Consider the following 12,320-nt stretch of genomic DNA (forward strand, 5'->3'; position numbering starts at 1 on the left):
AAGCCCTGACCTATGTATTGCATTCTTGACAAATGAAATGAAAGAAAAAGGATGGAAATGGATGAACCCGACTTTTACGTTGGAGAGTGGACCTATACATCTCAACTTCGAGAAATAATTTTTAATCAAACGTTTAAATATAAAACGCTTGATTTTCAAAAAATTGTAAAAAAAGAACATTAACGCTGTATTGATTAAAATACATTTTAGATTATCACATTGTAGCAATATAATAACGCTGTTTAAATTTTTTTAAATAAATGATTAACCGAGTTGTGTCATACAATTGTACTTTTACAACATAGTGTTTGTTGATCACGTTTTTTAACGACGTGTTTGCAATGTTCTAATCGTTTATATATTAATGTTTTATTTTAAACAAATATAAATACAATAAAGTTTAACCTAATACACGTACAAATTTTTTAAATTTATCATTCAAAAATGTGTTTTTATTTTCTTTGTTAATCTACCAAATAAATAATAAACAAGTCATTAACAAATAGTAACATTACTTTCTTTGTTAGCAAAATATTAAAATAGATTAAGTTCTGCCATATGCTAGCCTATTGGCAAAGACAATAGTTTGCCGTGAAGTATCTATCGCTTTACTCTTTAATTAAACCATTGTATACAACAATACATGAAAAGTATTGCAAAGCGGGTATTGATGTTTTAAAAAAACAAGTGTACAACAAAGAATTGAACACGTCTTGGCATTGTGCTATAAGTATTTTACACTCATTAATCCATTTACGAACATATAAACACACCCTAAAATTTTGAACAGCAGCTTATTTTGGAAACGTGAAAAATGAAGGAGCAAACTTAACTGGGCAGATTTAAATGAATATTAAACAAATGAGACAAATTTAGATCAATAAGAGTTCTGACAGGTTGGGTATAGGAATAATTTCATTAAAGCGTGTTGGCAAGTGATGTATAGTTTAGGTTAGGTGAATAGTGGTTATAGCGGCAAAATTTTAATAAAACTATATGAAATTTATTTTTAAATATAGTGTGTGCTCAAAATAAACTCGGCGGTTGTAGGTAGGTAAATAAAACAGAAAGTATTAAACAGTATGCATTTTAACGACTAAGCAAGACGGATTAATGGTTTATTTAGGGTTGTCACTGGCCTGGCTCTATCAAGTTGACGTCATAATACCAAAAGCGTATTTCGAGGAAGCGATTTAGATTTTTAAAGGTTAAAAGATGAAGTAAGCAAAGACCTACTACGCGCGTCTTGTTATTGGAATAACTCGATATAATTAAACCCGTTATTTGGACATTCCAAATTTGTTTATTGTAGCCGTCGTGAAATATTTAAATCACTAAATTACCGTAACGTCTTTTAAAAAGATTTTTAATAAATAATTAACTAAAAAAAACTTTAGCACTATTCATTTTTGGTATTTAAAGATCATAACTTTTTTTTCCAATCTAAATATTTTTTTCTTCACATCATTTTGCTCATAAAACAATATGCCAAAAAATGTGTGTTGGTTTTTTAAAGCCTATAGAGATTTATATATTCAAATTAAAAAGAAAGATGACAAATATTGTGAACGCCTGTTAACAGATTTTCATATATAAAAAAAACAATATTAATCCCTATTTTAATAAAAAAAACTTGCAAATATTCCTTTAAAAATAAAATAAAATTTTGTCGTATGGTATAAATAAATAATTCCTTTTTTTATTGTTAAAGTACACGCATGATCAAATTGATTCAAAAATGTTTATTTCATAACACAAATAAAAATAATTCAGCAAAAATAAATTATATGAATTCCAGTTCATTTTTTTAAAGTTACATACTTGAAACAATTTAAAAAAAATAAAACATTATATTGACAATATTTTCGCCTTTTTTTCTTTAAAAGTTATCCTCAAACAGTATAAAAAACTGATTCCCGCCTCAATTATAACAGTCACACGTACGCAAATAAAAAAAATTCTAAAATTTAAAACAGGCGACAGCAGTTATATTAGAACAAAAACAGATGCAGAGAAAATGTCTTACTGTGAAATATCGCTGTCTTTTTCATCAGGATTATTGAAAGAACTTACAGTAAAGACACCGAAAGTGTATTCTGAAGATGTTCACGAAGTTATTACAGGTTTTACAGATCAAAAAAAAAATCGAGAATTCGAAAAGTTTTGTCTCTGTCATAGTGACCATTTGTATTCTTATCACAAAATGGACAAGCCAACACTTAAAGGGATAAGTCACTATCAATTAACTATTAGTTCCATGGGCGTTCCGTGTAAAAAAATTGATTCGTCCATATACATTTTATACTTTACAAATCAAATGAGAGAAATAGGATGGAAATGGATTCATCCAAAATTTGGTCGAAATCCGAGGGATGAGACTGTTACACTTCATTTTGAAAAATAATTGCTTAATAAATAATATTGTATTAATTAGATATATTAACAGGTTTGCATGCCGTGACAATTCCAGTAACGAACGGTTATTGTTATTAAAATGCTCGTTAATTAAAGTAAATCATTAACAAAAAATTTTTCAGTTGTCTTCGATCACATTTCTTACGCAGTGTTAGCTTACTACACAAACTAAAGTTTATCCTATAGATGAGTTACATTACGTTGTATTACTGATACAAATTAACATGAATATTTATCAGCTGTGGCCCAGCCATTTTTTTAATTCTAAAAACTATCTGGCATTTTAAATGTTACTAGTATTCTACCTTTTATAGAAAAGTTAAAATGCGAAAATTCTGACAATTAAAAACTTACCGTTTCGCTAACGATCCTAAAAATTAAGTTCAAGTTTTATTATTTTCCCATAAAACAAATTAATCTGATTCCAAAATTTATTAAATCGAGTTGAACTACACATAGAAAAGGGGACTTGGAGTACAAAAGATAGAAAAAGAGACGTACCTACATAAACATGCAAAGTAAGACATCAACAGACTTCATCAGAATTGCCTAGAGTCGCTCATATATATACTGCATTGTCGACAAAAAAAGAAAACGAAAAAAGAGTATCAATATAAAAAAGGGATTTTTTCTTCCTCAATGTTGATTTCGTTAGCCGTAGTACACCTTTATTTAAGGTAGTTTGTGTTGTAGTAGACAAGTTGATGGCTTAATAATAAGTTGGTGATGTGTGCTACCTGTTAAGCTCAGCCAACAACTTAGCCAGCATACAAGATGCATCCATTCTGCTCATACAGCAGTACGCTAACCACTGTTCATGTCTTTTCAACAACCTAGGTAAAGATAATGTTTAAATTAAAAAAAACATGTAGACTAATTTTGAGAAAAAAAGAGACTTACCCCTTTCCTTCATGAGAAAACTTGCAAATATTTGTAAGAATTAGAATGGCAGTTAATCGGATGCTGCGACTAATAGGGTCTTCTTTTTCGTCCTAAAAGCAAAAATTAATAAAAATCAATTATATTTGTCATTTTTAAACAGAATGATCCAAATCATTAAATGTTAGTTATTATTAAAAAACAAACCAGAAAATCATCAAAACTTTGTTTTCCACTGTTTCTATGAAGTACCATTAAAGATGCATTTCCCGCCATTAAATCAATTGGGTTCGGCTTTTTTTTGGTGGCAGAACCAGGCGGTGACACTTGCCCGGCATGTGCCACAAAAGGTGTCTGCGTGACAGGAGCAACCTTAACTTGTGGCACAGAGGTGTTGTTTTGTGAAGGCAAAGTCGTTGTTGTAACTAAACTTTCTGAGTTCAAGATGGGACCCGATTGGACTTTCGGGGTAATTTTAACTGTCTCAGTGGGGCTGAAATTCAACCGGGAATTTAACATAACAGGGGGGGTGGGATACACATGAGCGCTCACTCCAGTTGAGGTATATTTTTGTGACATGCTAACATTGTAAAAATTGTTGGCATTCAAGCTATCCGTGTTTGAGTTGCCAGTTTGTAAATTATGCGGTAATGGAGCAGGGTTAACATGTGGGTCGCCTTGTTTTGAACTTGACTGTTTGTCATTGATGACCTAAATAAGCCAAACAATAAAATTAAAAACAAAGGTAATACAAATTTTCAAAGCGAAAAATATATTGAAATATCTAGTTTTAGAAAATCTGTGTTAAAGTGAATTACCTCAACAGCAGGTGTAGATTTTTGTTTCTGAACACAATAATAATTTTGAAGCAAGTTAGGAGTGATTGGTAAAGTTTGGGCAGATGAAGGACTCTGCAAAAAAAAAAACAGAAAACATTACAAATTAAACACAAGCACCCATAAAAAATAAGGTAAAAATACTGACTTGTAATTTATTTGGTGTTTCAGTTGGTGATGTCTCAGAATCTCCATTAACCATGGGTATTGGATTACTTGATTTTGTGTTGCTGGATTCGGATTTTTCACTGATTTTTAAAGGTGATGTTTCTATTATACCATTCACCATTGCAACTTTTACTTTATCTGCCTCAACAGCTTTTTCAGTACTAAAAAAATGAACAGGATTAACAAACCTTTTTTTTAAACAAAGAGTAACAACTGTTAGCTTGACCCAGTCTCGAGTTGCCTGTGGCAGTTTGGGATTTTATAATTTATAATTGCTCGATAATTAAGCTGCTGTTTAAATGCTGGCTCAGCAGAAGTTTATACCGTTTATTACTTAAGGGCGCTACAGCATGAGAGCAGTGGGGATTCAACACACGAACTCATGTTGTGTAGCAAGTGTTCTTACCACTACACCACGCTGCCTTGATAATAAGCTAAGGTGGACAATACTTGTACAAACATTCTTATATTCATCAAAAATAAAAAGCAGTTTATCTTATATTATAAGCATAGTGATTAAAATTACTTACCTTAAACCATTCCCATTTTGTAAAGTCTTTAGTGTAGTATTCAAAATATTCTCATTTGAAAGTTGGTTTTTATTTGGCGAATTTAACTGCTTTTCAACATGATTTTCTTTTACCAAATTTTTATCCATACCTTCACAGTGAACCGTATTTTTCAGAGTCTTTTTAGTTACCACGTTATTTGTTTTACTTGGAGAAATAATAATGTTGTCAGTGTCCATTTTTTCCTCAGGATCAAGAATACCATTTTGGTATTGCAACGGTACTTTTTTGACAGAGTTGGGGAACAGTTTTAGAGTGTTTTGCACATTTGTCGTGACTTTGTCGATATGATTGTGATTAACTGGGACTGGTGTTTTATTGTTTAACAATTTTGTTTTACTGTCGTCAGAAATGTCGTTTGTGATATTGTCTGTTTGTGTTTCGTTTTTAACGTCTTTTTCCATAGAGTTCTGATTTGAGTTAAATATTGCACTTTGGTCATTACTAACAATCGGGAATTGAGTTTTTTGAACTTCTGCAGCCTCAGTTTTAATATTATGATTACCGATCGAATTCTCATTTTTCTGTCCCCCCTGGGGATTGGAAACTGACTTAGTTGGTTGGGGCGGTATGATGGGGGTACCTGCCCCACTTAAGGTAGTAGAAGGGTGTTGGTTTGAAGAGGAGTGTACAGATGCAGGATGATGACCGGGTACTGGAAGAGGAGTTTGCCTCTTTCGGATTCCAGTGATGTGGTAAATTGGTTGCCCGTTGCTGTCTTTAAATAATCTAATTACAAAAACATTTTATTTAATTAAAATTCTTTTTAAAACCTCCAATCTTTTATTTTAACTTTATTTAAAAAAGATTTACTAAAAACCTGACAAGACTAAATGGTTTAATAAAAATAAGCAGTCAAATTTTTGAGAAATTTACCTGCAGTTCAAAAACTATAAAATATGTACAAAGAAAAAAAAGTTCAAACATATTATAACAATTAATTTTAATTTATTAAATGCCAACCTTGATTTTGTACGGGGAAAGACCTTCTGCAGGCATTGTCCAAACTCTGAAGCAGGTAGAACCTGATTTGTGCTGTGCATTCCATACCTACTTGCTGCTGCTGCATATTCAGCAAACACCTTAACTCTGGGAGTACTTCCTTGATCATTTTCACAGGGTTCATATGTTGCCCAAACCCTTTAAATAATAGTGTCAAATAATGATATTATTTAAGAAGCTTTGTGCAACTATTTTTAATTTTAGTTTTAAGTTTATTGTAAATTAATTCTTTAATGATAAAGCGTAACTTGAAAATAAAACCTAAATTATACAAAAAGCAATATTTTATTTAGAATTTTTTTTTTTATGATTTTTTTTAACAAAGCAGATTAAAGTTACTGTAAAAATTATAAACTTAAACAAGATTTCAAGCAAATGATAGTAATATAATAAATACTTAAATGATATATACAATTTTAATTTACTTACCATAACTTGGAAAAAGATCGAGGGCTTTTGTCGAGAACAATATCTTTTGGAGGAGCGGGCATATAATGAAACACCGGGGGAGCTGTTGATGTCTCTGTATGGGTGTAAACAGGGCCACCCCATTGGGGGCGAAGTTGGACACCTCTAGGAGTTTGGGGATGTTGTGGGTTAGCTGGAATGGTGGAGTGAATTTGGGGTCGGGGGTAGGTTTGAGGGTGAGGTAAATGTTGGGGTACAGGTTGTGGTTGAGTTTGGGATACTAAAAAAGCAAATTTTAAACTTTTATTACGAATTTCTTTTTAATTTTAATTCAGAATTAAAAAATATTTAAAAATATATTTTAAGCAACTTTACCTGGTTGTTTGTGAACTGGCTGTGGTTGATAACCATGCATTGGCTGGTTTTGATTGTGGTTTATTTGGTAACCAACTGGTGCACCAGGATGCTGTGGTCTGGTTTGGTAGTTTTGAGTTGGATAGGAAGGATTGTAGTGCAATGGTTGTTGTGCATTATATGGTTGGGGGTGGTAACTTTGAGCTGGTTGTTTTTGACCATATTGCACTGGTTGTTGGTATGGTTGTAATCGTTGAACTGGTGGGATTTGTGGCATAGCTCTTTTGGCAATTCGGATTTTGGAAAGTTGGCCAGGACCAAATGAATGAACAGTGAAGGTGATAAGACAAATTAAAATATCTAATAAAAAATACGAATTTTTAAAAGTAAACTTACTAATAACTTTAATGACATACTTATGGTTTATCAGTAACTAATGGTTTAAAAAATTTAATAACTGATGGTTATATACATACAATTTAAACAAATATTCAGTATCAACCGGCAGCAGGGTGTAGTTGTTAGAACACTTTCTACACTACATTAGGTCCTGGATTTGATCGCCAGTGCTTTCATGCTGTAGCGCCCTTAGGTAAAGTGCTATAAATGGTATGAACTTCGCTAAACCTAAGCGACAGTTCAATTATTGGGCAATTATAATATCCCAAACCCGTCACAGAAAACTTAAGACTGGGTCGGGGCTGTTGTTACTCTATGTTTAGGTCCGCATTCGACCTTCCCACATCAAGAATAAATATATACAAAAAAAAACATACAAAATACAGTTTATTTAGTATCTTGCCTTAATTATATTTAAAAAAAAGTTCAATTTAAAAATAAATTAAGTGAAAATAAATATTTTAAATAAATTAAGTGAAAATATTTAAAAAAACACATAACACAAAATAATTAATTTAAAAAAATAAAAATTGAGTTACCTATTCCACCATTAACAAGCATAATCATTGAGCAAACTTCTTCACCAAGTTTTGACAACCAATACAGAGATTCTAAAGCAGCCAAAGTAAGCTCAACATCACCGACCAATAATACTTGTATAGCAGAACTTACAATATGATCATCGATTGCAACTATTAGGCTGTCTTGGTTGTCAGTATTGTAACATAATTTACCAAGAATTTCAAAACCTTTTAATGGAAAGTAAATTTAATTAAATTTTTTTTTTAAATAAAGGCTTTAAAAAAATGAATTTAAAATTTTTTTTAAATAGCCCTTTTTAAAAATTATAAAAAAAATTTAATTATGCTCAAGAAGATACACAAGTAAAAGGTGTAATAAACTAGATAGGATATGGACCTATTTATAAGAGGGTAAATATCATTTAGTTACCTCTCATTTGATCAAACTTATCACGAGATAAAATAGATTGTTTAATCACATTGTAAGTTAGTTCGGTGATAGATAAACCAAGCTCTAAAAGATGCAACTAAAAATACAAATTATATAAACACATTTTGTTAATTAAAACTTGGAAAAGTTATAAAAAGTTATAAAACAAAAAATATATATATATATATAGTTCAAAATTTTTAATATTGTATATATATATTCAAAAATGTTTAGGCTATTTAAATGAACAATTAAAAAAATAGTTATGTAAAAAATTAAATCTTTAAGTTCAATTACATATATACAACATAACAAAAAATAAAACTTAAAGTAATTTAAAGGCTGGAATAAAAAAACATAGGCCTACTCCTTTAATTATTATATTTTACAGTGACAGTTGTCTGGAAATAAAAATTCTCAACAAACCTTGCCAGATATGTTGCTAAGAATATCCAGACCAGTTTGGTGAAGGGAAGAGTAGTTTGAATGAATGCACAACATCACAAATCGAACTAGGGACTTACTTTTAGCAAGCAACACAACGTTAAAATCTTCAAATGACAGGTTGAGTAACACTAAGGAAATCTAAAAAAATAAAAATTGAAATATTACAAAAAAAAATTTGACCAGAGAAGATCACAAAAAATTTTGACCAGAGAAAAATACTTAATTTAAAAATAAAATATATATATATTATTTAATTTTGTGATACAATTTTATTCTGCTAAGTTAACTTTTAAAGCTGTTTTTTTTTAGAAATGTGGATACAAAGAGTAAAATCAATCATCTCTTATCTTTACATATTAAGTAGCTAGTGTTGAAGCATATCAAGTTAAACTTCATTAAAAAAGCAATAAAAATATATCAACTCATATTTTAAAAAAACACCTACTATATGTTTAGTTTAAAACATATATTTTTGTAAAGCAATGTTAAATAAGAAATAATAAAACAAATAAAAACTTATATAAAAATATATTACAAAGGGAATTTTTTAGTTTTAATATTTTTACTTTAAATGAATTATTTAACTGACCTGTAATATTCGTTGACCCTCATGGTCTTCAATTCCTAAAGAACGTTTTGATTGGAACAAAAACGACCAATCGCGATGCTCAAAAACTTCTTCTGCAAACAAAATTTCGAAATGAAATCAAATTATTAAAATATTTTTAAAAAAATAAAAAATTTAAACGAGCTTGATATTTAAACAATATTTTACCTGTGTTAATTTCCTTGGATAAAGAAGTTGAACACACATTAGAAATGTCTGTAGTTTTTCTACATTTTAATTTAAGATCACATTCGGAATCTTTAAGATTTCTTTTGTTTGACATAGCAGCACTTTCAACCAATAAAATTTCATTTAAAATAGTTTTGTTTTGGACTGTTTCATGCCAGAATTGGAATAAGTCATGTTTTGTGCTTTCCTTCCAGCCAAACGCAATTCGGCTGCTGGAAGCCGCTTCAGATTTATCTAAACAAAAATTTTATTTAAATAAACAAAAACATTGAACAAATGAATTTTGTGTATTTAATTAATTTGGTATGAACATACCACACATAAAGTTTACTTAATATAATTTAAGATACAGTACAAATTAAAAAGCAAAGTAACATAAAAACACCTAAAATCTAAAGAAATATAATAAACTCAAAAAAACTAGCAGTTAAACAAGAAAAACTTACCATCTGGAATTACCCCAGCATGCAAAAGCAAAGTGTTAAGAATGTGGGGACAATTTTGTAACCTAAGCACATGCCGGGATTCCCCTGACAAGAGAGTGCAGGCATTAATTGCAAAATCGACCTCATTAGGCAAACAAGATAACAAAGAAAGACTCAATTTTTCATAATCACCGCTACCGGCATTAGAACGCAACAAACTTAAGCCATGTCGAATTCTGTCATGTTCTAAAATTAGAATAAAAGTTATGAACCTTCTGTTTTATAAATATTCTGTTACATAAGTTTAATAAATTTAAGTCGAAAATAGACTACTATAAATTTTTTACTCAAAATTTTTAAATATGTATATATATATGTTTAAAAAAATAATATTGTTTCAAAAGAATAGATATATTAGCTGGATAAATTATAGCCTATTATTTTTAAGGCTACTAGTCTAAGCATTGAAATTTTAACATTTATAAAATTTATAGTAATGTATTAACCTGGTATAAATTGGGGGTTTCGTGTGTAGTTAATTGTTGTGTCATAACGAGATCTTTTTCGATTTTCATCTTCACCCAAAAAATGAACCCTCTCATAATCTTGCAAATATCTTAAACAAATACACGAGTTTTTATTAAAATTAAATTATTTATTACTATCTAAAAAGTAATAATTTAAGGCTTTATTTAAAATTTAAAAAAATAACTAAAAAAGTCAAACAGAAACATTAAAAAAATTAATAGGTTTTTCTTAATATAAATGTATAAGCACTTGTGAATAGCATACTATTTATTTAAACAACTGTTGTAGTAAAAGCACCTTTGATATATTGACTTAAGACCAAATGATAAAGTAGCAGAGGTTGCTGGAAACTTTAAATCATACAAGAAATCTTCCCAAAGCTCTTTTCCATTAACCTTTAGGATATTTTTAAATTAATGATGACTTATAAATAAAATGTTGTAATTGAAGACTTTTCTCTAAAGTATTAATTAATTTAATACCTCATAACAAGTGTAAATTAGTAATAACAAAAAAGAAATTCTATTTTAAATAAATAATTTTGCCTGAATCCTTTTATATTATTACAACAACAGCAAACTTAAATTGTTTTTATAAATAAACCCCATCAAAGCCCTAACAATCTTTTATAAGTCAAAGATTAAAAGATATAAATTGTTACCTTTTCATAACCACCAAATGATGTTACTTTATTGTACAGTTCATGCAAATCAATAATTTTGCCCGCAAGCCTAGGGTAAGGAACAAGAACTTTTCTGCAAAATAAATAAAAATTGTTAAACTAGTAAAACTACTGTTTTTGCAAAATTTAAATAGAAATGCCTATAATTTACAGTAACTACATTATTTATTGCCTATATTTTTTTTCTGGAATAATTTTTACAGCTACTGTCTGGTTTATACATTTTGTTAAACATTAAAAAAATTTTAAAACTGGTTTGCACAAAAATTACCAATATTTAATTAAATTTACCGATTATCTTCTAAAAATTGCTTAAGGCCACGTAAAAATGCAAACTTTTCCCCATCCATGGATTGAGATTCCATATTTAACACCAACTTGTTATTTCTAATTATAATTTTTCATAAGATTTAAGATAAATACATAAATGTATTGACATGTAAATAAATTAGCACACTAAGATCTGTGAGTTAAAAGAATTCTTGTAATACCAACATATAAACAATAACAAGTGACATTACATACAATAAACATAATCTTTATAATTGGTAGAAAACATAAATAAGATTTTACATGAAATTATTTATCCATTATATATACTATGTAAAACTAACAAAAATACTTTAAACATTAAATTGTTTCTTTTAAATTGTTCAAGCTGTTAGTTAACTTGGTTTATATCTAGGTACAAACAGATAAAATTTAAATAAAGCGCTTTTTAAATTTACAAACATAGTAAAAGTCATTTAATTTATATTAAAACGCACGCATGTCAGCATACCAAAGAGGCGTCGATTCATTAAAAGTTTATTTAACCGACCAAATAATCCCGAGTTCGATTACTAGTGCATGTCTGTATGCCCAGACATCAATATAAACGTATTTTGTCTGGTCGTATCATACGATTATAAAACACAACTTCACAAAAAGGCTTTTTTGAAAAAATTTTATTTTTTAGTTTTCTAAACTGACATTTTACGCTAAAACTAATAAAATAACGTAAATAAATTGCTGGAGTAATGCGATATATAATGCGATAGCACTAATATGAATGCGCAAGCCGCTTCAACCGAAATTGTCATCAGACATACGCACACACACGCTCTATCGAAGGAACAAAACATTTTTCGGGTGATCGCCTCGGCGGCAAACAAAGTCCCTTTACGTTATTTCTCCGAGAATTTTCCGTCGGTGGTGGCGCTAAAAAAAGAAAATGGCGGTTTATTATTTATCCTCTATTTTATATCAATTTGAACATCGACTATGGTTTTATGATAAATGCTTCAAAAAATGTAATTTTTTTTAAAACAAAAGTATTTATTTAATGTACAAAAACGTAACTGCTAATTGTTGGTTAGGCTTTACATATTCAGTGTTTTAAATTTTCAAAAGAAATCAGTTGATTTCAAAGGTTTGTAATGTAAATCCCCTCAGTAACATATTAAATAATCGCCTAGTTAA

At 29.4% G+C, this 12,320-nt stretch overlaps 1 protein-coding gene across 2 annotated transcripts; it reads right to left on the reverse strand.

The window, feature by feature from the left end:
- Nucleotides 1-2,332: 2,332 nt before the first annotated feature.
- LOC145751659 (uncharacterized) lies at nucleotides 2,333-11,308 on the reverse strand. 2 transcript variants are annotated; one of them, XR_014283745.1, is made up of 20 exons: nucleotides 11,151-11,308; nucleotides 10,839-10,932; nucleotides 10,475-10,572; nucleotides 10,156-10,265; nucleotides 9,671-9,895; nucleotides 9,204-9,458; nucleotides 9,018-9,109; nucleotides 8,408-8,566; nucleotides 7,982-8,078; nucleotides 7,570-7,779; nucleotides 6,653-6,991; nucleotides 6,299-6,557; nucleotides 5,831-6,007; nucleotides 4,829-5,596; nucleotides 4,279-4,459; nucleotides 4,113-4,205; nucleotides 3,502-4,005; nucleotides 3,316-3,407; nucleotides 2,917-3,248; nucleotides 2,333-2,407 (listed from the first exon to the last, which is right to left on the reverse strand). XR_014283745.1 is itself a non-coding variant. In XM_082567860.1 (19 exons), the coding sequence occupies exons 1-19, from the start codon at nucleotides 11,222-11,224 to the stop codon at nucleotides 3,149-3,151; spliced, it is 3,927 nt and encodes a 1,308-aa protein (XP_082423986.1). In that variant the 5' UTR covers nucleotides 11,225-11,308; the 3' UTR covers nucleotides 2,860-3,148. The 2 variants fall into 2 exon arrangements, 1 of the variants encoding a protein (XP_082423986.1); XM_082567860.1 differs by lacking the exon at nucleotides 2,333-2,407 and having other exon boundaries at nucleotides 2,860-3,248.
- Between the last annotated feature and the right edge of the window lie 1,012 nt (nucleotides 11,309-12,320).

This window comes from Corella eumyota, chromosome 1 (assembly GCF_963082875.1).
Source record: "Corella eumyota chromosome 1, kaCorEumy4.1, whole genome shotgun sequence".
NCBI lineage: Eukaryota > Metazoa > Chordata > Ascidiacea > Phlebobranchia > Corellidae > Corella > Corella eumyota.

Coding starts and splice junctions, on each gene's coding strand:
- LOC145751659 (XM_082567860.1), bottom strand. CDS start 11,224: ATGGAATCTCAATCCATGGATGGGGAAAAGTTTGCATTTTTACGTGGC. Junction 10,933..11,150: donor CAATTTTTAGAAGATAATCG/GTAAATTTAATT, acceptor TTTATTTTGCAG/AAAAGTTCTTGTTCCTTACC. Junction 10,266..10,474: donor CTTAAGTCAATATATCAAAG/GTGCTTTTACTA, acceptor TATTTGTTTAAG/ATATTTGCAAGATTATGAGA.